This window comes from Melospiza melodia, chromosome 3, assembly GCF_035770615.1.
Source record: "Melospiza melodia melodia isolate bMelMel2 chromosome 3, bMelMel2.pri, whole genome shotgun sequence".
In the NCBI taxonomy this organism is placed as follows: Eukaryota; Metazoa; Chordata; class Aves; order Passeriformes; family Passerellidae; genus Melospiza; species Melospiza melodia.
The window spans coordinates 41,705,885-41,733,235 of record NC_086196.1 but is presented as its reverse complement, the minus strand read 5'-3'; the positions used below and the strand labels follow the sequence as shown (position 1 = coordinate 41,733,235).

General features: G+C 38.4%; 1 protein-coding gene across 1 annotated transcript in view; it reads right to left on the bottom strand.

Annotated features, from left to right (window-relative positions):
* Positions 1-27,351, bottom strand: part of MAP3K5 (mitogen-activated protein kinase kinase kinase 5) — a 98,183-nt gene that overhangs the window by 58,723 nt on the left and 12,109 nt on the right. Inside the window, exons 2-3 of the mRNA XM_063151472.1 lie at positions 10,631-10,770; positions 7,895-7,918 (exon numbers count right to left, since the gene is read on the bottom strand). Coding sequence (XP_063007542.1) covers positions 7,895-7,918; positions 10,631-10,770 — 164 coding nt within the window. The remainder of the gene's footprint in view (positions 1-7,894; positions 7,919-10,630; positions 10,771-27,351) is intronic.

Genomic DNA, 27,351 nt, shown 5'->3' with positions numbered 1-27,351 from the left:
TAGTGAGCATGAGCTCTGAGAAACTCATCCTGAGAACACCTTCTGTAGGAAGTACATATCTATTTCAGTGAAACTAGAGAGCCAGCAAAAGTTAGTTTATATGCATTCCTCCTGTTATCTGAGGGGGGAAAAGAAAAGCTGGTTATAATATAGAGCCTAGCATAGAAGACAGGCAGACCCAAGAGTCATTGGAAGCAGTGGACAGGAAAGAACTTAACAGTAAAAGACAGGAGAAAACACTGTTGGAAGAAAAAGGAAAAAAATGAATCCATTTACAATTGTTCAGAGGGCCCCAGGGGTCTCAGGGAATTGTCTCAAGCTAGAATCTCACCCTGATATTCAGTAGCAAGTAGTGTGAAAACACAGTGATCTTTCCCTCAGCCAGGAAATCACTTTGCTTCTTAACTTAACCTAGATAGGTATCTTTTCTATCTATGAAACCTCTCAAATTTGGCTGAAATTCATCAGACAGAAAAACAGGCAGATACAGAACAAAAGTGGAGGATGAAAAACCAGTACAAGCTCTTAAGTTTCATTTCCTTGGGAAATGCACTTAAAAAAAAAATAGAAAGAGCCACATGCAATAAAGCTAAGAAACACAAGAAATACTGACCTCAATTTCACTTCCCTAGCTAAAGATTACAGCTAAAACTAACAAAGACAGACATGCAGTAGCTCTAGCATAAAAAAAAAAAAAAGGAATCAAAAGTTATATATTATTTACTAAAGGTGTTGGTTGAAGAAAGATAACAGTGACAGCAGGACTGCTTTTGTATAACAAAGTCTACAGTCCCCTACTCTGGAGAAACATGTTGTGCCATCACCACAAATTCTCATGGCAAAGAGCCTGACTCCAGCTGCCTTTGGGCTATAATTAGGGTGGGAGTCCAAGAGGACCAAGCTGTGGGGGAAGCAGTTGTGGAGCTACTCTAAATGTCAGACCATTTTCCCCAAAGCAGAGTGTGTGACTTGCCTCTTTCCTCATTCATCCGGTGATGCAACCTGTCTCAGCAACTCATACTTCTTTCTCATCTTTTTTCTGTCAGAATATAAACTATGCTAGCTTAAGTCAGAAAGGATCAGGTGGTCTTTCTGACACACACTTCCCATCTGCTCACGCTTGCTTTACATTTTCACTTAGTGCATATTACTAGACTTGGAAGCTTAAATATATTTAACTTATTCTATTATATTTGTCCTGTAATGCTCCATCCCAACACTGATCCCACAAAATTTGGTCTTTTTTCTAACCCTAATTGACTTCCCTTTATACTCTAAGTCTGTTAGGCACACAAGACAGAATTGTTTTACTTCGATCCATTCTTGTGACTCGCCATATCATGTATAATAAAAGTAACACAGAGAAGCCTTTCAATAAACCCAGGATATTTTTGAAGGACGGGCATCTTAAATACAATTGTAATATTCTGTTATGTCAACACCCTTTAAAAAACATGGGTTGAATACAGGGGCTGCAAAAATGGGTAGGAATAGACCCCCTCAATCAAGAACAGGTGCTGCAACTTTCGTTTTGCAACCTTCTTCATAAAACTTTCATTATTTAAGGTTCAAAAGTCAAATTACTCCAGTGAAAATTATAAAGGGATTGCAGGGCACCTGAGTTGTATGCTGAAAGGCATTACCCAGGGCTGGCACATGCCTGGAGTGTGCATACAGTGAGTTAGATGATAGTTACTGTGGTTCAGACTAATGCACAAGAACTCGGGACTTCAGACAGGTTATCCTGGCCTAAGCTTTCAGATCAGCTGAGCTCCTTTTATCTGGGAGATACGAACATAGATATCACAGCCTTGGGCTAGCACACTCAGTGCCTGGCAGCACCAGGTCATTTTCTGACAGACTATCCATGCCAGCCCATTTCATCAAGTCAGTCAGACTAATCAGAAGGCTGGAGCCAGCTACACACATAAATGCTTACAACTAAATGACAGATACTGTAATTAATTTTTGCAAATGTTTTAATTGCTCTGTATTTTTCTAATGTCCCTTCCTCATTTACTGAGGACAAATTGAACAATTCCAAAGCATGAGTAATTTCAATTAGAGATGTAAGATCATTTTTAATTGCTCTATAATTACAGAATTTAAGACAAGGCTTCTAGCTAGACCTAGTGGTCATTGGATCATTAAGCACCTCTTTCTTGTGCAATATCCTTCCTCAACTTCTGAAAGAAATTAATATAGCACCTATTTGTATTCAAGAGATAATAAAAATCAATAGCACATACTTACATTTTATTGATCACAATAAGAATATAAACCAGCCCTTCTTTCAATATTCCCCTCTTCTATAGAACTACTTGTGAAAAGGGCAGCTTTTTGGACGTGAATGGGGAGACCATATCTTCTTAGAACATCATGAAATAGGATAAACACTATTCTCTCTCTAAAAAATAAATTTGATGTAATATAAATGATTTTTTTTTCTGAAAGTTGCACAGATTAAAAAGAAATGGTACTAGACAAAGGAACATTTGAGTTCTGGCCAACTAATTCTCCTATCTTTATTTTTTCTTCAAAAAGAGGAGGAAAACTGAAAAATTGTAGAGAGTCAGCGATGCACAGTTCTTTCAATACCCAAAGGTTCTTTAGTAATACTGCTCTGTTGGGATGATTTAGCAGTCAAATACCCACAAAAAGAGAAAAACTTCCTTCAAGGACAAGAAGTGTCAAAGAAAACAAAGATTCCCAAAACAAAAACCATGACACTTTAGCCATGAATGGGAGAATCTAGCAGAATCCCATCCACTTGCCAAAGCTTCAGGTCAGCATACAATGTAACTTTAATAAAAGAAAAAAAACCAAAACAGCTGAAGTAATAAAAATTGCCAGTATCTCTCGCAGTAGGAACTGTTCTTCCTGCTGACACTCTTCTAATTAAAAGAACTTTTTTCTATTTCTCCCACTCAGTCTTTTGAAAAATATCTGCTTTTATTTCAATTTTTCTGGTGAAATTTTTAAGGTAGCTCTCTGACTGCACAAGTTATTATGTGCAGCAGATGGCAAAATCATAAACCGAGTTATTAAATCTATTCCCTCCATCCCCCAAATACACAGTAAATCAACATGTGCTGATGTTTTAATGAATACAGACTCAGTTTAGGTTTACTTTAAATCTCACTCACATGAACGATAGCCTTACTACTGATTTGAAAAGCAACTTAAGTAAGCCTCATGCCTCAAGTGAATTGCAGCACAGAGACTGGATCTACACTATCAAATACCTCCCCTTTTTTTGAGAATATATTCTTTCTTAATATATCCAGCAATATCATTCTATTGCAGCCATGCTACATCCTAAATGCTTAAAAATCATCTTACAGCCTATATGGTCCTTTCATCATATTTACATAGGAAAAAAAGTTACCAACTTTTTCCTAGGAAAGTATGTGTCAAATATATTAGTCAAGAATTCACAAAATTAAAAATAAGCAAGATGTAGTGTTGCATCATAAATAATAAATACCACAGTTATCATTTCCAGCAAAATATTTACTGAAGACTACATAGCATTTTTACATACTTGGATATCAAAAATAAAACTGGCCACAAATCTCCTGTTGGCTGGATGAAGAGTATTAAAAATATTTACCCCTATTTCCATGGTGAATGAAATCAACAGTTAAACATACCCTATGCTACAGTCTTTTAACAGCAGCTATATGAAAATTCTGAGCTTGCAGATGCCTCTGTAATGCCTCATCCAGAGTCACAGAATGGGTCAGGTTGGAAAGAGACCACAGTGGTCATCTGGTCCAACCTCCTTACTCAAGCAGGGTCATCCTAGAGCACATGGTACAGGACTGTGTACAGACAGTTCTGGAATATCTCCAGTCAGGGAGAATCCACAATTTCTCTGGCCATTTGGTCCAGTGCTTGGTTGCTTGCACAGTAAATAAGTTCTTCCTCATATTCAGGTGGAATTTCCTGTGCACCAGTGTCTGCCCCTTGTTCTAGTCCTTGGCTCCATTGAAAAGAGCCTGGCTCTATCTTCTTGACACCCTCCCTTCAGATACCTATAGACATGGATGAGGTCCCCTCTCAGCTGTCTCTTCTGGAGGCTGAACAAGCTCAGCTGCCTCAGTCTTTCCTCCTCAGAGATGCTCCTGTCCTTTCAACATCTTGGTTGCCCTGTGCTGGACTTGCTCCAGGAGCTCCATGTCTCTCTTTCCCTGGGGATCTCAGAACCAGATGAGCTCTCCCACTTACATTAAAGGAGCGCTACACCAAACTGTCTCTCGAGCTACACCTTAAACAAGAGGCACTTAGGAAAGACTCTGGAAAACCAGTCAAAATTACAATCACAGAGCCATAGAATGGTTTGAGTTGGAAGGGACCTTAAAGGTAATCCAATTCCAACATCTGTGTTGTGGCCAGGGACACCTTCCACTAGACCAGGTGGCTCGGAGCCCCATCCAATCTGGCTTTGAACACTCCCAGGGATGGGGTATACATAGCTCCTCTGGGCAACCTGTTCCAGGGCCTTACCACACTCACAGCACATAATTTCTTCCTAATACTTAATCTAAATCTTCCGTCTTTGAGCCTGAAGTTTTGCCCTTTGTCTTATCACTATAACCTGATCCCTCCAAGTGTTTGAAAAGCAAAACACTGCTAATGGTGCCCGGCCATACAACACTAACCCTGTTGCTCAATTGCTAATGCTTGCAAGTCAGCTGCCCAAGAGAACAATTCCCATTGCCTCCAAGGGCCCTTCTGGTCAGACCAGGAGCAGTACTGCAGCCTCACAGCCCAGGCAGCCCCCAAAGCTATCCACTGCTCCAGCCCGGTGCAAGCAAGCAGCCTGAACTGAAAGGTGTGCACTGTGTCAAGGTGTAACTTACTGCAGTGGGCTGCAAACCAAATGTAGAATACATGCATATTAAACACTCAGATTCAGCAAGAAGTCAAACTTTAAAAAAAAATTGAATAGCCCTGCAACTTTCCTCCAAAGGTGGTAGAATTCAATCACCATGGAAAATTATGATGAAATGAAAACTGGTTAGCTAAGACCAGCAATGTACAGTCATGAACCATAACCTTTATAGCAACATCTTATGACTGAAACTCTTTACTAGTAATTTCAAAAATGCCTCTGCTGCTTGATTGACCTCAAAAATCAGATAACAGCAAAAACTAAACTAAAGCTTTCAACCAGCAACGTAACAGGATACCTCCTGTTAAGGTATCACTCCCTGTAAAAATGTATGGTTTTGGTATTACTGGAACATTTGAAAAAGGTCCAAATAAACAGCTATAAAACCACATATAACAGGAAATAAGCCAATGTTATCTTGTACTGCTCTGCCCAGACAGGCTCCAGGCAGCTTATCCTTGCTATGCAACATTGTATTGACTATTATTAGGAAGCACAAAAATCCAGCAGAAGAACAAAACAGTTGGCAATAGATTTTTTTTTTTTTTGTTATCCCACTTATTTTTAGGGAAACAAGGTTTAGGAAAAGCAAACATAAGGCATTTCAATTAGGCAGATATATATAGATACACACACACTTGTTTTGCAACCTTTTTAATCCCCTGGTGCCAAGGATACCACGGTCCTGATATGGGTGATGTTTGCATGCTATTAAAAAACATGTTCTAGAACAGCAGGACTGTACTCCTTGTTTGCCCATATGTGAATTTCATTTTTTTTTTCATCTTGTTTGTCCATATGTGAATTTCATTTTTTTTTTCATATCAGTAACCTCACATGACTATTTTTGGTAAGGGTGGGCATCAGAGACACGGCTTTTCTAGAACAGAACCTCTGTCATACCCATTTATCCAATAATCTTATAATTTATGAAGAAACACAATTTTTATGAAGCAGGCATGATATTCAGTAGTTAGGCATGCAGCAACATTTTGGAAAGTCTACTTCCAGGTAATTTGGCTGAAAAAATGAGGAAAAGGGAAACGAAGGAGCTGCTAAAACCATTTCACTGACTTCCCTATTCTAATACCAGGGAAAATACTTCCTCCCAGAAAAGATGTTATGTGGGTGTGCTTGAAAACATCTGAGACTTTCAAGGAACACATTCTTTTTCTGGCATACACTGAAGCATTTCTAAAAGTGATAAATGACAGTGTCACAGTCGCCTACCCAAATTTAAATGAAAACCAGAACAATCCTTTCTGAAACAGACGAAGGCCAAGTTATCATACCTCTCCTTGAGCTTCGGGGACTGTCATTTAAAAACAGGACAAGATGACATCTCCCCTTTATTCTGTTGTACCAGTCATCTCCTGCTGGTTTCCTGCTAAGAGAGCTCTTCCTCTTACCCTCCCAGGAACATTACATTAGTCACACATAATTTTCCCTAGGTCCTAGGCCACCAGAACAAAAACACAGAATGTAATACATTCATTTACAAGAAAGGCCTTACTGTTCTCTTTTCATTTTATGTAAAAGGCCTAACTGATCATTTCTTCCACTTTCATTAGAGAAAGGCGAGAGATTTCTAGTCTAGCACATCTTTCACAGCCTTCTGTGAGTGTCTGAAAAGCAGTTTTTGGATAAGAGCTATACAGAAACTCTATAGGGAAGCCTTTTTGCTTTTTTTAACAAAAAAAAAAATCTGTAATTTTTAAAATGCAGCATTAGATCAAAACTTTCACTGATTTTGAAGCCATCTTTAGAAACACCATGCAGAGAAAAGAAAAGACTGCATCTTTTTCAGAGTCACATTTTATACTGGCAAAAGTAATAACTTAATCCACTGTTAAATAAAGAAGTAAAATCAGGAATGCTGCAGTTTTCATGGCATAGAGGAAAATAAAACCTGGCCAGTTTCTGAAATTAAGTACTTCATATCCCCCTCTAGGAAATTTTATTCAAATATATGGAATTGTGCAGCATGCACATAGCACCTCAGGGTATCAGCACAGCACTGGGTAGCCTCGCTGAAATTATATCTTAGCAAATGTGGCTACCAGTAAGTCACGAAGCAAAGCCAAGAACAACTCGACATGCCAGATAAATACTCTGACATGACTGGCCCTGCTGCTCCAGAAAAAACACTTTGGAAAAGCAGTGTTCTCCCAGCCACAAATCTGCCTCCATTGAACTTGGAAGTGAAAAAGGGGAGGGAGATTTGGAAGGTCAACCTTAGAAATCAAAGGGACATCAAGCTGGAGAGACCTACAGTTTAATAAGGACTGGCACTCAGACCACTGGGACCTACACTACATTTGGACTAACAGCTCCAGGACACAACTTCTAGAAATAAAAACTCTCTTTATAAATGTACTTTTTACATATATATACATACATACATATACATATATATATATATATCTGTACATATATATACACATAGATATACACACATTTACATACATACATATATATATGCACATACATACATATATATATGCACATACATACATATATATATGCACATACATATATTTACACACACATGCATACATATATATATATATACACACTTTTTCTTTTCAGACCTGTAGCCATGGGTTTCTAAAATGACCAACAGTTTCCAAATAACTCTACTTTCTAATAGAGTATTTTTAAAAACATTAAAGAATACTGAATAGAAAAAGGCAACAACAAAAAAAAGGATAAAATGACAAATGCAAATGGGTGTGAGATAACATGAAAGACAAGTAAAGGCAGCAGAGAAAATACCACTGATAGATACAGGCAAGGTAAGAAGTGAGCCTGGTACCTAGCAACCAAGTGATTTACTCAGATTTGCTGCTAGAATTTCTAGAATTCTACATCAAACTCTGTAAAATACAGTAGGAGAGTGCTAAATGATTTGAGTGGAGAACAGAATATAAACAACATTAAATGAAACCGATCTTTGGAATGTTTATAAATCAACTGAAATCCATACATCATACTTACATTATTCTTCTGGAAAATAATTTCCTGAAATAAAAACAAAAAAAAAAAAGAAAATGTTGATAGCACTAGGAAAGATATTTGATCAGTATGACTTTCTAATACTACTGTTTGCACACATGACAAGAAAAGATTGGTTGACAGATGTTTTCTTATGCTTGTCAAGTCAACATAAATGAGGTATTGCCTCAGAAGAGACAAAATTACCATGGAATAAAGTAGATACATACAACTTATGTATACATAAGAGCATACCTACTGTCTGCATGTTAATAGACATATATACACCTACATACATGTCCCTCCATTTATAGATTTTTTTCTAGAGGGATGATGTCCAGAAGTTGTCTATTAATAAACATCTATTCTTATTTGAAAAGTCAAATATAGTAAATAACATTTTGCTACCAGGAGAAGCAATCAAAAGGAATAGTAAAAGCAGCATTCATATGAGGTTTTAAAATATTCCAAAACTGCTTGAAATTCACTTGGCTCTAATAATCAGATGCAAAGAACATATCTTCACATTTTCAATGTGAATTTTCAGAGAATTAGAAGCACACCCAGATGGAAAGAGCTGATTCCTGCACACTAATCCAGGTGGTACAGCTCAAGTGTAAATCACTTCTGAACAATGATCATCTTGCTTCCAGCAAGTTCTGATCCCAGGAATTGATAACCATAACAGATTTATCAGACAGCTTTTCCTGTGCCACTGGGACTGGTGAGCAGCTTCACCAGCACAACAGCATTAAAAACAAGCACAGTGTCAAACCAAGGTCCCTCCTACTTTCTGTGTTGTTTAAGTTAGGCTTTGATAAAACTGTTCTTCTCCCTGTAGAGAGGGCATGTTTCACATAGGACTGTTTCTAGCTTTCCAAGTGTGGGTCATAAAGGTCTGGTTAAATCCCCCAGCATGGACAGGGATATCTCCAACTAGATCAGGCTGATCAAAGTCCTGCCCAGCCTGGCCTGATTGTTCATGCAGAAGAAAATTTCACCAGCAAAAGTTTACTGTTTAGTGCCCTGATTAAATTGTGTGCTGCAGTTCTGTATTTCTTTCATTTTCAGTTTTTTAATTCCCCTTTTCATACAGGATTAAAACTGCACATGCTCTCCTGCATTCCTTCTACTCTTTACCTGCTGGCTGTAACAAACACAGAAACAAACACTGCCTCAGAAGATGTCCCAGTATGCCCACAACTACTATTTTTAGGCAGTTACTTACTAAATAGTATGGAAGGGGTCTCACTCTTTGACTAATTCCCTACAGGCTATCAAGAGCAGAAATACAAGCCCAGTTCAAAACTAAGGGAAACCAAAGGGAATCTTTCAATCAGCAGAGTACTGGTGGCAACTGTGACATCCAAGTCCCCCTGCACAGAACTGGGCTTCCACTGAAGCCAGTAGGAGCCCAGCATGTAACCCATTTACAAAGCCCAGCTCCTAAACCAGTAAAAAGTTCTTCCAAGTGCCCAAGAAAGCCTGATGCCTCACCCCAAGTGATTTCTCCATGGGAGTTGGGTATTTGGCTCTTTGCCCAGGACAATGAATCTCTTCTCTGCTTATACTGTAGAGTATTGTACTTACACAACTGGATTAAATTCCCAGATACATCTTTTATCATTAGCATTATTTTTAGGGCTTTTATCTGTATACTCTTTGTGTTGTAAGAAGAAAGGAAATAATTGGATTGCAAGAGGTCCAGTTAGCTGAGAGAATTTATTGGGGAGAGCAGGGGGAACAAACTGAGTTACTAAGCATTTCCTCCAAAATATAGGGCCAGTCTGAAAAAATGGGACAGAATCAAAACCAAATAGCCTGCACTTGCCAGAAGCAGTGGAAGCAAACCCTTCTTGAGTGGTGCTGGTGCCCAGACTGCAGTCTGACTCACCAAGCTGCTCATTCTAAATTCTTCTTCTCAGCAAAGCTTGGAAGGGAAGTGCAAGAGCATAAAACACCTCCTGAGTAAAGCCAATGCATCTGAGAGAGGGGAAGTAATTGAAAAGACTGCCATCCAAGTTGTCTGTCCTTTCCCATCATGGAAGTTGCTAAACTTTTAGGATAGTTGCAGTAGGATGCAAGTACCAACTTCTTGGCTGACAAAATCCACAGCCCCGTAAATTATCTTAAAACACTCTCTTGCCTTAAACCAAAGTACTATAACTGTGCACTGAGGCATGAGTTTTGTTCTTACTGACTCTGTTTCACTGCTGTTAATCCCCAGCACAGCAGTCCTGCAGGTACCTGATGCAAACAGCTGTAACTCAGCAAGATTTAGCAGGGGGTATCAGGAGGCCTAATAAGGTTTAGCAGAAAACTGCTAATTTAGACAGAATCTAAAGCCTAAGGATTATTTTACTGCCTACACACTACCACTCTCACAGGATTGTTATTACTGTAACAGTTTACCACAAACACCAGTAATTCCCTTGAATGACAAAGTCTTGCACTTAGTTTCACATCTCAAATTTGGCAAACCTCTGTTTCCATAAACAGCCATTTAACAGCTAGGTATTTAACTGACTGCAACCAGGCAATCTAAATCTTTCTTTTTAGAAAACTAAACTGAGTTTCACAGCATTGCATTGTAGACATCTTTACCAGGCCTCATAACATTTTTTTGCTATTCTGTTCTGAACATCAAGCTGCATGTGTATTTCTTACAGAAAGAACTTATTTCAAGGGTTAGACTAGCTGCAACTTCCCCTCCAAACCCCCTTTTCCACCCAGAGCTACCTTCAGTGACTGCAGAGACTCTGCATTTGTGTCACAGTAGAGGATAATGTTGTTGGCCATGCTGAAGCTCTCCCTGACTCCCAGATGGTAGAACAGGGAAGGTTGACGGAAGGCATCACTCATCTCTACCACAGCAATATCTGCAGAAATAAATAAAAAAAAAGTCAATGCCACACATTTCTGACAGTCAAATACATCTAGGTCATGTTTCTTCACACAATATATTTTGGTAAGAAGGCCTGGCTTTAAGTAGGAAATAAGAGATCTAGAGGGATTTCCCCATTTTAGCTATTATGCTTGAATTTTGAACACAGTCAGCAGGATGTGGTTGAGTTTTTTTCTATTTCACTATTACTCCTCTATTTTTTCTTTAAATGAGACCTTAAAATGGGAAAAATGGATAAACCACTAATCAAGAAAAGGAAAAAAAATTAATTGCTGTCTTCAAGAATAGAATTTGCTTGGTAAATCTATACATGGTGAATGATAACCTTTGCAAAAAATAAAAGAAAAAATTACACTAGATGTACTTTTTGCAAGTTGCAATCAAAATTCATGTAATCTATAACATACTGTATAGATTCTGTACTAGAACTTGGAAGAAAATGAACTGAAAGGTAACATTCCAATATAAATTACCATTCAGATCTATTTTGATTCATACAGAGAAATGATAGAATGAGAAAAAGGTACAGATGCAGAGAAGCAAAGAGGGAGTGAATATATAAAGCCAAAGAAACCCCATATAAGTAAAAACTTTACTGCAGAGAATTCTATTCATAACAAAGTTTACCTGTGTGAATAATGCATGCAAGCACATACATGAATGCTTAGAGAACCAGGAATGTAGTCCACAATTTCTCTCAAACCATGTGTTTATCTTGACAAGATTTGCACCAATGCCAAAGTATAACAAGAGGCAATTAACTATTTCTGCTGACTCTTTGTAACATTCCTGTTATACCAGGCAGCCTATTTCCATGGCAAAAGTCTTGTGGAATCAAGAGAGCAAAGCAAGAAAACTAACTCATCTCCACCTCTTCTACAAACACCTTTCTGTCTTTTCACCCAATTAAGTTTTTTCTGAGGTTTAAAAAAAAACAAAACAGAAACCTAAGCCCAAACCAGAGAAATAAGCTTCTGTTAAAGAGTGGAAAAAGAAAAGCAGCCTGGTTTCCAGTATCTCTCTATGCTTTGCCATTCCTTTGGAAGCTTTCATGACTGAAAAGACAGATAGCAAGGCAAGCTCTGTAGCGAAAAAGCCCATGCCCTCAATCTTCTCTACTCTACTTAATCCAATCAGAGATTCTACCTCTAACCGCAGCTTCTCACCTCACCTATTTACTTATATCATCAAAACTGAAATGAAGATATTCAATAAAAGACAAGCCTTGCAGTCACACTCTGAACTGGGGAAGCTGTGTCTCTCCAACTTGTTGAAAAGGAATACCTTTGAGACATCTAGTCTTCAGTAATGTGTTTCTGTAACTGGCCTACAGGCTTATAAATTATTAAAAGCCTGAAGGAAGGACAGATGCATACAGGGGAAAGAGTGAACATTTGCCTATACAAGCCTTGGCTCTTCAAGAAACAAAATTAAAAAAAAGGAGACTAATATGGTATAAAAAAAGATATTTTTTCACACTTAAAAATCTAATATTAAACTATGTTTTCTAAAAGATTCATAACTTGTGTTCTAAGCATCTCCCTCTGTCCAATTCCACATAAATATTTGCAGTATAGATGCCATCAAATTTTATTGAAGCAAAAAAACGAGTGCACTACTAAGACTACACATATACTCATTTTCATTAATTTTAGGAAGCTGAAACATCACAAAAGCCAAACAAGAATGACAATACCTCTGCTATATTTTGGGTGAGATTACAGTCTGTTTATTTTCTTCTGAAACTTGCCATAATACAAGTTATATTTTTAACCTCTCTTACTCACATAGAAGTCTAATCTTGAGCAACTCCAAATCTATGGTACATATCTGTTAGTGCCAAGCAGGAGGAAAACTTGCGCAACGTGCCATGACTTCATTCTGCAATCTTGCAAGATCATGTGCTCTCACTAGAGTTGCAAAACCAAGATTAAAATAAAAATATTACTTTAGATGGAGCCTGATCAAAGCTAAATTACAAAAAGCACTTGAGAAATCCAAAGTTAAAATGGCAAGTTCCTAAGATCATGAAGAAGGAAGGAGAAACTCAAAAAAAAAAACCGTGTATATAAATATATTACTGTCAAGATGGCCAAATACATTGATCAGAGTCTGACACAGGACCACACTGTAGGAAACATTCTTGGGTCCTGTACCATCCCTACCATAGTAATAATAAAATAAAACAAATTAAAATAAATTAAAATGAAATTAAATTTAATTTAATACCCAAACCATACAAAAACCTTGAGTTACTTACACAGATAAGGGAAGAACCATGAGTAAAGAAACATCTGTATGACTGACACTGAGTTACAAGCATCACAAAAGAGTTTATGCCAGTATTTTTTTATGTAACTAAAGAAGAAAAGATATGTCAAGACTTCTGTGAAATCCTTCTGGATAATCTCACTTGATAGACAAAGCAGTGTCTTCCTTAGAATAGGTCCATCTTTTGTGAAGTTTTCCAGCTCATTCTAGCAGTTATGTATTTACAATGTAGATGTCACTCACGACAGAGATCAGATTTCTCCAAGTTCAGGTTAGGCCTCAGGGCTGGTATTGCAATTTCCAAGGGGAACAACCCAAATCTTACCTGCAATTCCAGCAAGCCAGAAAAGGTATATGCACTTTTGAGATCAGATGTCTATCCAGATAAAAAACATATATCCTAAACCAGATCTTCTGACAGACCTCTTTCTGACTATCATCTTTCCCAACATCAGGAGAGAAACTCCTCTGAGCAAAGGAGGGATCAATTTACTTGACAGAAGTCAAATATTATGTAACTGATTTGGGAGGTTTCTATAAAGCACCTGAAATGTACCATCAAGTGCTTTACAAAACAGCCAAACACTATATTCAGTTACATAAAAATATGATTAGAAGTTTAGCAAAGATGAGCAAGACTGATGGTTTTCAAGACAAATCTAATTAAAAGTACATATATATATATATATCAATATTCTCATTAGTTACAAAGAGCCAGGATTTAGCTAAGCCCAAAAGAACTTTTTGGTCATCAATACATAAACTGCAATGATCCTCTTTATCAGGTTCTCACTCTCATTTCCCCCAGATGAAATCAATTGAACATTCTGATGCCATAGAGGACAAGTTTTCTATTCACTGGAGAACACAATTTCATAAGTGGCAAAATGGTATTTCAACAAAAGTGGAGGAATCAGCTCCACACTGGAACTACTCCCTTACCAAAACATCTATGGTTTGAGTTTCAAGGCAAAGAAAAGCCTGATCAAGCACAGGAATCAGAGTTGAGCTCTCTCAACACCTAGGACCTCAGAATGAAGCACTCTAAAGACCAGGAACATCAATTCACTGACATAAATTCACTTCAAATGCTCTTGCACACCTTCCATGTTGCAGCAAACAAAGTCTGTTCAGGCTCCAGCAGACTAATGAGTAGGGTAGGTGTGGAAGCACACTGCATAAAACAGGAGAAAAGACAAAAAAGTGCAAGAACTGCAAGTTTTGCAACCATCACTGGCTGCAAGAATGTGAAATTTAATTTTGTGCCCAAGACCAAAGTAGGGGATAAAATTTACTCCATCTCATGAAAGTCAATCTGGTGACAGATCACTGAAACTAAAGAAAACAGGTATAGAAGAGTCCTTATCTTTTCTAGTCATTTTCGACATTACAGCTAGAAACTCTTACAATAGGTCTTGCAGTAAATTATCGTCTCATGATAGTTTATGAACAATAAAGTCTAATTACAACCTTCTCTCCCATCTCCTTAACAGCTGGCATGCCTAAATAGATAAGACAAGTGCATCACAAACATAAGATTAGAGCTTCATTCACTCTGGCCTAGGCACCAAAACCAGCATAAACCCAGCAGCAGGCAGTTCAGTGGCCATGCCCTAAATCACCCCGAGCTCTGTCTGCCTGCTGACAGCAGCCAACCTGCCTCTAATGAAGCTGCCTGTGTACACATTAGCTGAGTAACCACACACTGAGCAGCAGACACGCCAGCTACTGCGCAATCACAACCTAGCCTGTTATTAGGCTAACTAACATCTACACCAACAACAGCTTGAAACATGCTATCATGCATCCAAGAGAACAAAGTATCACTGCAGTAGAAACTGGCTTCTTATTACTCTGGAAAATCAGATTCATGAGTTGGAATTGGAGGTTACCTACTTAACCTCGTTTACCTGAGAAGCAACGTAGCAGTACACATCTCTGTGAAGTTTGGCATAGATTAAAACTATCTTACCATCATTCCTAACTGTGATATAAATCCACTTCATTCGCTTTAAGATATCTGTGTAAAGGCTGAGAAACTTACACATAAAATCTCTGCTAATTAACTTGTCTTAAGAAATGGTAAAAACTCAAGAGTATACGCATTAAGATGGCGAAAAAAGGGAAAGTGTCCATTAGTGGATACAGAGCCCTTTGCTCTTGGCTATTAGCCATGCCTTTAGTCACCAAGACAGTGATAAATGAAATGCAGTGGTCAAAGTTCATCTCCTACTCATTGTTTTAAATGTAACAGGGCAAAGAAGAATGTTTAAGTAAGTGCTCTGAGATATCTCACACGTACACCCTGCTTTTTGATACTACCCGCTTGCCACAGTGCTGCCAGGAGAAGCAGTGAATACAAACAAAGCAGCTACACAACCAATGAATGTTTATGTTTGCTACTATCTTCTGATTAATTGGTACTGAATACATGACCATTACCTTACATTCACTGTCCCACAATTAATCAGGGGAAAAGGAAAGATGATAACGGCAACTTCTGAGACCAGGATTTTGTGTTCTTTTCCACTTGAGGGCTAAAAGAGTAAGATATCATTCTGACAGAGATATAGAAGAAAAGAAAGGAGGGCAAAATTTATTTCAGAGCAAGTGTGAATACCAAACTTATTTCACACTGCAGTAGTAGCTCTCCATTCAGCCTTAGAATGATGATATGGTGACACTTACTATTGGGCAAACTTTTAGAAATAAGCAAGGAATATACTTACCTACTTCAACTTCTGTATGACTCTCTGTGCTTGGCATAGATATTTTCCTGTTTACCAGAGAATGCCTGCACGAAGTAGGAAACCTGCTTTGGCAATCCCAACGCGTCAGTACAGATTGGTATTTCTGGTTCAGCCGTGGAAACCACAGTGCCACTGACTTGTCAACAGCACTGGAAACAGACATTTCCTGTCAAGAGTGTCTCATATGGCTCCAAGACTGGAAACAATCGATGGGAGCCACTGAGGTGAGAATACCCAAACACAGGTGAATGGCCAACCTCCCAGGAAATCAGTCCAGCCAAGCCAGTCTGTTGGGAGAGGCTAACAAAAAACCCCAAAAAACAAACAAACAAACAAACAAACAAAAAAACCCCCACCACTTTGTAAGGGTGTCTGAGGCTTGAATATGGGAACGGAAAAGCAGGTGATGATGGCACAGGCAAGTTAAGTATGCCATATACTAGAGGAAAAGGATGGTATTTGTAGAGGCTTGAACTTATGCACAAAGTAGGCTTAAGAGCATCAAGACAAAAACAAGTGATGGACATGAGCTAGTTCTTATCTAGTGAAATGCATTATGACTTAGGAATCTTATCTTACTGTCTCAAGAAGTAATCCTGTCTTGAGCAGTCTCATTTTTACGCAATGGAAGCAGAGATCCACCATCAATGAAGTATAGATCAGAGCCTGTCCTGCAACCTACCCAAAAGGGAGTTTATGAACACTCAAATGAGCACACAAATAAGAACACAAATTCCCAGAAGATACAACACAAATCCAGCTGTCTGGTGGGTGGTCCCTCTCCAGATGCTGCATAACACATAGCATAACATAAAGTTGAGCTAGAAATAATTAAAGCACTTAGTACTTGCCCAAAAAGCACCAAGTTACCTTTGGATACAACAGTACCATTTTGTCCTCATGCTGGTATTAAGAGCCCACTGTTCCTTGAATAGCTAAACTGAGTTGAGCTGCTCTTGAATTTCAAAGTGCACTCCTACACCTAGACTTATAAGCAAAAAGGTATGATTTCACTTCAGATAAACTCAATAAACAGCTTTTACTGTTGGGGGTGGTTCTGACTCTCTTCCACATTTGTATCAGATTTAGTGTGGTCAATACCCAGTGAGACAACTCAGTCTCTCTGTTTGCTTGGAGGGGTGGGGTGAGTGTGCAGGATCAGCTGACTCCTGGATCACTTAGATGATCTCACTTTCCACCTGCACAATCACTAGGCGCTATATAAAGAAGGCACCAGACATCACAACATCTGCAAGGATGCAACTGAATACCTCCTTAGTCCTGCTTGAGAGTCACATATTGTTCCAGGGGGTAGGTAAATTTTAATCTTCCATACAGACATGGATGCAACATCCACTTGTTAAGAATCCCATATATAACATCACAAGAAGAAGAGTTCCTTAAGGAACAACACAGAAAAGAAATAAAAAAACACATACACAGTCTACCTCATAACATTAGGCATTATAGCCGTAGAGACAGACTCTAAATTGAGTATACGACTCAATTTACATCTCTGGGAGTCTGTTCATTACTAAAAAAAAAAAACCAACAAACTAGCTACTCATGTAAAAGCAATCTTTCCTCCTTTTAAATAATTAATAATTGTTGATTTCTTTCTAGTTAAGGTAAGAGAGAAGAACTACTTAAGGACGGACAATGTGCAAGAGCAAATATAAGATGTCCCTGTATAAATTTAAACTGCAAATCACAAGCAAGTTCATAATCTACAAGCCCAAATGTCCTGGAGAACCACCCCAAAAGTTTAACTGATTGGCAGTGACCTGCTGTCAAATGGGAGCATTACAAAACTTGCACCCTGTCCCAATACATCGAGGTGCTCCTTAGTAACACTTGTGCAAATTAATTCCTGCCAACTTTTGCAGCTAACTGGCTCAGATCATTCTCACAAAATCAAATGTAATACTTCACCAAGTAGAACCAACCAAGCAAGGAGGTGAGAAAAACAAGTTACTTTTCTTGTTGCAGCAACAGTATTCAAGACCAAGATCCTCCAAGTGAAACTCTGACCTTTTTGTCTGCACTATGCTTCAAAGATGTGAAGGGAAAAGAACCTCTTGCTTCTGTAATCAAAAACTGATGAGAGATAAGCTGAAGGCAATTACCAAAATAAAACAGCAGAAGCTGGAAATGAACTGGTAACAAAAAGAAAGTTATAACAGCTGTTAGAAAAGAAATGAGACAGAAGGATAGAGATGACAAACAATAAAGGGTTGTGTAGGAATTAACACATCAAACTACACATCAAAACCTAAATTACTGTGTCAATGATCTGAAGACAACTGAAACAATATAGAAAGGCTTTCTGATAAAGAAAAAGAAAACAGAAGAAAGCTTGAGTTTCAAAAAATACACTCTCTCCTGGCCCAAAAGAGGATTATAATGTTATCACATGATTCCAACCCCCAACAATTCAGAAAAACCACTCTCAGCTTAATGCATGTGGGAGGAACTCAGGATCAGGCAAGAATAAAAGATGACAAGCAGACAAAGAGCCATTTATTCAAAAATAACTTCAATATGTTCAGATTCACTGCATCTGTATCAACCCTAGTGAAACAGGCCCCCTAGTACCAATAACACCAAATACTAAAGACCACCTTAACTCTGAACTTTGCATCAGAAAAAATACTCAGATCACAATGGGGTAACTACTGAAGCTCAGCTGAAGGCTGGAGCACATTACAGAGCTAGAGTAAGGATCTGTACCAAATGCTATTTAAGCAATCCACAGACACAACAGCAGAAGCAGTCAATGAAAACAAGGCAGACCATAGTAAACCAGTACTTCTACACTGAAAAGTTTTGTTCAGAAGATCTTCATCATTGCAATTTTTTTCAAAAAACCAACCCCCCTTGGCCTGGATCTTAAGCAGGCAAAGAGATAGGAAGATAATAGAGAGACAGAGAGAGAGGATGTGATGGTATTTTTGTGATTATTTTGGTTTATGTTCCCATGTTAGGGGTCTCAGAGAAGCAAGATGAAAGAGTGATTATTTATTCTCTGGAGAAGTGATTGAGCCTACCCAAGAAGAAAGAACTTGCAAGAGCACAGGTGTGCCAACAGAAAAGTTCAGAGACGAAAGGAGGGTCCTATGAAAACCAAACAGCCAGGTCTCATGGGTGGTGTAAAGTTTTCCAAAAGTCTGTGTGAAATGTCGAGTTTGCTACAGCTCAAAAGTTGCAGAGAACATTAAAGCCAAGGAAAGAAACAACAATCCCCAAGGACAGGACAGGCAGGAGAAAAACCTGATCAAAATTCTCCTTATTTCTGTCTTTCCTGCTCTGTTTATTTCTGACTTAATGACCTCAAGTTTCTCCACCTAAGAAGTCTTCCCACTTGGGTTTTTTTCCCCCTAAAATCTAACTATTTTCACTTATAACACAGTTCTATATTTGGTTTCTTTGCTCAGCTCACTGTGACAAAAATGTCTAGGCAGATTCACCTCCAAGCTTCAAAAACTAAGTCTGGGTTTCATTGCAGCATCTGGAGGGATCAGGTCAAAACTCTGTTTAACTCAGTATTTCTTCTGTGCCAGAAGCCAGCAGGCAATGTGGCAGAGATGGTAAGAACAGTGCAAGTAAAGACTGAGCTTTTTAAAATAATCCACACACATTTAGAGTAAAATGTTGAGCTACCTAGAAAGCTGAATATCAACGAGTAATTTAGTGCTCAGTATTATGTGAACAATTAGAGCTGCTTTTCTTCATGTATGATACTTTGCATCCATTATCACTGAACTTCAGCTGTCCTTTAGTTGTTCATTTCCCTGGTACCATAAAACCTTCTGCAAGTCTTTACTGCCTATTCTCTAAAGTTTTGACAAGCCCTCCACCAGAAAGACATTTTCAGATCAGCCGTGAAACTTCTGAAAAATCCAATTCAAAACAAGAAGGTACAGAACAATCCTTTTAACAGCCTGTTTTTCTACAGGCAACCTTGCTTCATTGCAAAACTTGTCTTCTGTTCCTTTCCTTTAAGAATCCACTTAAGGGTTATAAGGATGTCATCTCCAGATATTTTGTCCCTTTAAGAGTATTTGGTAAAGTATGCCATCAAAAGCTTTTTGACATTTCAATATACTGTCTTAAATGGATTACCCTTAAGTACAGGCTCATCAGAAGAGTGTGATTTCCTTCTACAAAAAACCCATTTCAACTCCTCCCTGCTGCCAGATTTTACCCGTGATGTGCTCTTCATTTATATTTTTAACCCATTTGCCCTAATGTAATACCAATATAATCTCCCACCACAATGCTGCCGACATCAAATAAAGCCAGAAGTCATGCACCAAAAAAATAGTAGTCCTCAGCAAGTATTACTCAAACTCTTTTGGAAACTGCCTTACTAAGGCTTACATGCCTTTTTACACAATTTTAACTTGTTTACTCATCCGAACCAAAGTTCTCCTTCCAAAGGGCATCATTACATTTCTTCAGCTTCTTAGCAATGCCACCTGATGTAGATTACTTTAAAATTTCTGTTCATAAACAGCACACATTCTCTGGAAGGAGTTTTCCTTAGGATGTCTTTATGCCATCTGAAAGCTCTTCCTTTTTGTAGCTAATCCTGTCAATTTCTTGTTGAGAAGCTTGCTCATTTTTACATAGGTTCTAGCAGAAATGTGGCCTGCACCAAGAGGAGCTAAATGTCTAAGACAGACTGCAGACCCTTCTCAAGAAGGCAAGAGCCACACCCATTAAGCTACTGAAAAGACTCTGGAAGTGTTTCTAATACAAAGATGCACAAATATTTCTTATAACATTATTTTCAAGTAATGAGAGTTAATGTTTTCCAATCCAGTGATACAAAAAATGGTTTGAACTTAAAAGATTCATGAGCAGCAAGTACAGACTTAAAAATAAATACAAGCACATCAAGATTATGATGAACAGCATCTAGAATGTCTGTAAAAAAAAGGAATCTTCCTAAACCTCTGAAAATTTGGAAGTACAATTTTTCTAAGAGATGTAAACAAACACATTTGTTAAATGTCTTTATTTGGTCATGGAAATACTTCAATTCTAAAAAAACCTCATATTTTTCAAAAATAATACAGCACTTGAGAATTTTAGACCCCAAATTTCATAATAATCAAAAAATATGCCCACCACTCCTGGTTCTCACCACCCCCACCACAAAAATCTCTAGCTTGTAGAGATTGGACACTGTTGTGTCCGATGTTTTTGACAAAACTAACTGCCTAAAGGATTTGGAATTTCACATGCCATATTTTCTGATAAGAAACACCACTATGTCTTAAAAAGTTCACAAGTCTTGGCAAAAAGGGAAAGAAAAAACAACTGCAGAACCTCATGGTACATTCTAAAACATCTGGAAATTCAACAGTCTGAAGAGTTTCCAGGTCATTCCACGTGTACACAGTATATAGCAGGTCTTAGCAAACCCATCCCTCAGGAATGTTAGTCCTTTTGAAGACTATTTAACAATGTCCTTGTACGGAAAATTGCTTCTTTTAGCTTCTTATGAAGCTGCTTACCGATAAGAATTAGAAAGTCAAAAATTAACAATTAGTGATTACTCCGTAATAAATCTTCCCTTTCCATTCCTGAATTTAGATTACACCACCTTTCACTTAGGATCTTTTCAGAAGAAAAACAATCTAGTCAGTCTCCATCTGTATGGAAACAATTCCATGAATGATTCTGATAATCTGGTTTTTCCCTTGTCTGTGTCTTCCACCAAGACCCAAATTCAGTTTTTCAAATGTGATGATGCACGTGGTAAAGGTATAGCACATCACATTTATACAGCAAAGATCTCTTATAGTTTTTCCTTTCTTTCTTTCTTTCCTTGTGACTGCCGACAAGTTTATTTATTACACCTATGAGGTTTTCAGTAATTCATTCACAACAGCTCTAACCTCTGTTACACACCCTAATAGATTGAAAAATAAGCAGACCCTGCAGCATTTAGTTGTTTTGTGTCTCTGTCTATTCATTTGATTTTAAAATTGGTCTAGTGACTACACTGACCAATATTTCCCAAAATAAACCGGTATAAGCATTAGTTTATCAATTGTTTCCTTGCTCACAGATTTCTGGGTTGCAATGGATGTTCCTTCCCTATGAGCACAGCAATGAATTTATCATTGCTAGCATATGAATTTATTAGTATCTATTGTCTATTTGCAATGTCCTAAATATTTGTTGTTTAAATTCAAAATATTATGTCTTTTCCTACTCATCTGCACCTTACAAGGTCTATTTATGTTCTATTTCAAAGAAATCCTTGAAAAAACATAAAGACATCAGTATCTACTTCCATACCCCATATACCTTATCTATTTCCAGCCCCTCCTTTAAAAAACAAAACAAAACAAAAAAAGAAACTACCACCACTTTCTTTCAACAAAGCAAGCTGAAGAATTACAGTTAAGCTGCTTTTCCCACGTAACACTACTACTAAGGCTTCTCAAGTCAAACATGATTTGAAAGCAGGTAGGACAACCTTCACAGGGCTTGGTCAGACCTCAGTGATCTGTAAGTCACAAGTACGACATTTGCATGCAGCCTCCCTTGCAATTTAGCAGGGAAAAACCCACACACAGCACTCAACCACACAAATCAATTTACTTCAGTCAACACAGGTGAAGTACAGCGTAAACAAAACACACCTGATTAAACCTAGCTTGAAAGATCCTCTGGGCTCCACCAAAAACACTGCAGAAAAAGTATCAACTTCACACAGAAAATAAAGTCTTAAAGATGAGACTATTGTTTGCAGAATTCAGAAATTAAAAAAAGCAACCCTCCATCAAGCTAGACACATGTCACTAACACAGCACATGGCACGATAATTTTCTTCTATTGCAACAATTCACAAAAGACAGAGGTGGAATCAATGTCCTGCTTTGCAAAGCACTCCACAGTACAGATTTGGGCAATCTAGCCCTGTAACACAAAAGCCTCAAATACTTATAAAAATGTAAAGGACCCTGTTAGAAGGTAACAAGGACGAGGAGTTTATCTCCCGCAGAAAGAAGCAAAGTTGCAGCCTTGTCTACAGTTGCAGACATACAAGTTACAAGATTACAGCATTGTTGCCAAGTACAAGAAAGTGCAGAAGGGCTGTCCTTTGGAAAACTTCATCTCTCACCAGTTCCCAAGGACAGCAATTACACAAGTCTAGGATAAAAGTTCAGACAGACACAGATCCATCCAGCCTGCTTTATTTAGCTTAAGCTCATCTCCCTTTTGCACAGACCAAGCCTGAAATTAATTTCACAATTTGAGCTGTGATTTTTTGCTTTAGCTTACTGGAACACAGATCACAGAACTATCCCTCGCCTTTCAAGACTGTCAGAGTAACAGTGAAAGTATCAATAAAGAAAGGGGAGACAAGGTGACAAGCTATTCTTATTAAGGAGGCCAAAACCTCCCACATTAGTTTTCTACCAAAATAATCACACGTGTGCACAAGTAGTAACTTGGTATTTTAGTCACTGGAAAAATCACACTCAAAAGTCCTGAGAAGCAACTACTAATTTGCAAATTAATACAGCAAATATGACTGCTCACACCACCACCATCTGCCTCTAAGGCAGCACAGACTGCCCAGCCTCACGAGTAACAGCACTATTGCATCCCCCAACAGAAAACGGATATGACTCATCTGAGTTAAATTCTTTAACGCTTGACATGATTGCTGCTAATTGTTGCAAAACGAGATTAAACAGATCTGATAAGAGTTTGGCTTTATCAATGGTAACTCCAGGTGGCCTGTGATAGCTATGATTCCCTTCTCATTCAATTCAGTTTTACTGCAAAAAGAACAGCCTTGGATTATTGTGGCTTGTCACTCTATTAATACAAGATGCTCAAACATTACTTCCAAAGGCAACCCATCTCTGCATATGATTCAAGTACCAAAACCAACTTTTATATGGCTATGGCACTAATTTAGAATTACTGCAGTACAATTTAATATCCAACCACTGTGTAAGAGTGTTTCAAATCTCAGATTTTATGTTAACTATCATGGAGGTTCAAATGAGTCATATCTAAATCACCAGTGATCACAACAGCAGTGCATCTGATCTAGCCAGCAGCTCACAAACTCAGGAAAGCTGAGTTCTTCTCCTCACCTTTAGCTATGGTCTACTGCCAAACCTCAGGCAAGCCATTTACTCTCCATCCTTTTGGTTTCATTCTCCTTAAAATGATGAGATGGCTATCTGTTCCCTCCATAAAGTGCTTTAGCCCCTATGGATGAAATCCTTAAGTACATTACCCATGAAGGGGAACGGCCAGCACCAGAGCTGGCAGAAGCAAGATAAAAGACTTCAAGATAAAGCACTTGGAGCATTGTAAAAAATGAATTCAATTCTGAAGTATTTATATATGGACATTCACCAAGCTAGGACAATGTTGAACTCCAGGTACAGAAAAAAAAGTATATATTGTATCAGCAGCAGAAGCAGAATTAGCACTGCAAAGAGGTTTTAAGTGTCTTGCGTTGCATCTTATTTTTGAGTAAGAACAAGGACTACAAAATAGAAACACAAGCAAACATTTTACTTGAGAAAATAGTCTACAAATGAATCCATTACCTATATTTTTAAATCACAGTAGACAGCAAAATCTTATGCTAGCTAGCCCACAACTGAACCAAGGAAAAGATACTAGAAGAACTTTACGAATTCATCAATTCCAAGTGCCTAAATCAGTGGAGCAAGAGAAAGTTTGATGACTGGCATAGGTTAATTAAGCCAAAGTGGCAAGAATTACCATTTGCATATGAAACGGGTGATTTGCCTTATCTAATCTAATCTAATCTATTTCTTTCTGTACTCCATGTACAGGTAAAAATGTTTTCATTCCAAGTGACTTCTGGATTCAGTTAGTGTTCCAAGTGTTCTAGTACCAATTAACTAAAACAACTCAGTATACATAATCTCACTGCAATATTCAATGTCTTCAGCCTCCATTCAACCTGCAGTGCTGAAATGGTAAAGATAACAGTAATTTATGCTAAAAACAGAATTCTTTTTTTTTCCTACAGCAATATTGATGTGAACAAGAAAGCTACACAGATGTAAATCTGAATAACTTCCATCTAAACAGATATTCAGCTTTATACAAACTAAATAACCCATACAACTGGTAGGAAACCCAGCTCAGTTTGCATTTGTATCATATAAACATTTAAATTCTCATGCTTCAGGCTCTTTATTTTCTATAGAAGAGAAAAATAAATATTTAGGATGAAGAAACACTTGAGACACTGAAGAAAAAAGGGTGACAACAGCCACCACCTACTCACACATTCAATTTTTAGCAGAGTAACGACTTTTTACAGAGATTGTTCCAAAAATACCTGGATATAAAGGCCATCAAATTAAACCACAAACTCTAGGAAACAAGATTGCCAGCATAGACCGAGTAATTTACAACAGCATAAGCCAAAAATTAAGCTCCTGAAATTTAATTTGTTTCTTTTGCAGTCAACCTTCTTCATTTGCCACACTGAAGGCTTTTCAATATAACTACAGGGCAGTTACATTTAAGCAGAACTTAATAACTGAAAATATTACATTTTTTATATAAAAAAAACTGAGATGTGTTCTCTGAGTTATCAGTTTTTGACTACAAAAATCAAATGTATTAAGACGGAAAGTGAATTTTTTTACATCATATTCAGTCATGACATTTCGTACATTTCCTGCAGAAACAAACTGATGATCTATGCTGGAAAAGATGCACAAATGTTATGCTTGCAATCCAGTTCTATATGGTGAATCTGAAAGATTCTTATTCAACCAACAGCATGTATTAGCAGGTTATTTGCTGAGTGACCATTGAGGCCTGAGACTTGCAATAGCTGCACACTGCCCTTCATTCAATTTAAGGGCCTCAAGAAAGACTGTGAATTTGGAAGCTAAGGTAGCTGCTGGAACTGTGCATTCACAAATGCAGTATCTTTAACCCATCTTCCTGAATAGATAGGGCACTGCAACCGCACTTCCTCAGCTCTAAACCAAAGCTTCAAAGAAGCACACTCGTTACACCTAAACTAGGAAACCAGTATAGCCATGGTCACCAATTAAACATGCCCCAGGTCCCACCTCTGCATCAGGACTGAGTGGCTTGGAACAGTTTACATCAGTCTTAAACTCTCCTAGCCTCCTAGCTCCCTTCAGACAGGTCACTGGGAATGCTACTGAGGCTCTACTCATTGGCACAGCCCAAAAACATGCCAGAAGTGATAACAGCTTAACAGTAAAGGCTGCTGAACTCTGCTATCCATGTGTAGAAGCCTAGAAGATAAGGGGACTAATGTGTGTGTCTCCAAACACCAATAGCCGGATAACTGTGGAGCCAACCAAGGATTGTTGTGAGAAAGAACAGGATGTGGCTGGAGAAGGGGGCCATATAGAGGTAGGGCAGCACTTTTCCGGGACAAGCATCCTTGTTCTGGCTCCTGGAGATAAGCACAACACAGTGCAGCATGTGAATCAGGTCAAGAAGTAGGCATGGACTATAGGGGGGACCAAGACCACCAAAGATCTCCAAAGCCCTCTGACCCATTTCCAGAAAGGTCTAAAAGAATGGACTGAGTATGATAAGTAATTTGCATAGAAAGTGAGACACTCATCTCCAGGGCAAGAAAACTTATCTATAAAAAGGTACCCCCACAAAGCCCAAGTGCATGTGCATCCCAGGACCTCGGCCACGCACCATCTGGATCAACACTGGAACCAGGACTGCTGATCTCTCTTCCCTTTTTGCTCTTTCACCCATCTTTCTCTCTTCCTTTTTCACACTACCCCTTTATTCAAAACCCACTACTGTTGCTTATACTGGGAAACAATGGGCTAAAATACCAATTTTCATGGCAAGTATATAACCTCATGAAATTTCATAAGCTTTTGCAGACCCTCTGACTTTTGTCATTCCTTTCGACCATGAGTACCTATGGATCTTGGGTGCTCCCCTTAAGAGTGGGACACCACACCACAAATACTCATTTGCTAGCAAAGATGTAGTCAAAATTTCAATTCAGGTGGCAGAATCTTTGAACTTTCAGATTATGAGAAGTCATCAAGTTTTGTTGTAGTACACAGCAAAACTCAGAGAATGTGTTCAAACACTCCTGTAAACTGAAAGTATCTGAAAAACATCAGACTGAGAGCACAAACAGCTGGCACAACAGCATGAAATACATTCCTCAGCCACCCTGACCGGAAGAGGAAAGGATATAAGGCAACCCACAAGGAGACAAGATCAAGAATAACACGAAACCACGCCTTTAGACAACCTCAACACAGGTGTCTGCAGTCCTGCTTTTGGTCTGCCCTCTGGAATGCATGCACAGCTCACAGAAGTTACTCAACAAAAAGCTAACTAGAAGGAAGTAAAGGAATGACTTGGCAATCAGGCCAGCTCTGTGACCTACCTCATCATGCCATTCCCTGAACACTGAAAGCACCAGGGAGAAGTGTGTTAGACCATTTTCTTCTCCACTTAAGCTGCTGTGGGACTGCATCTCA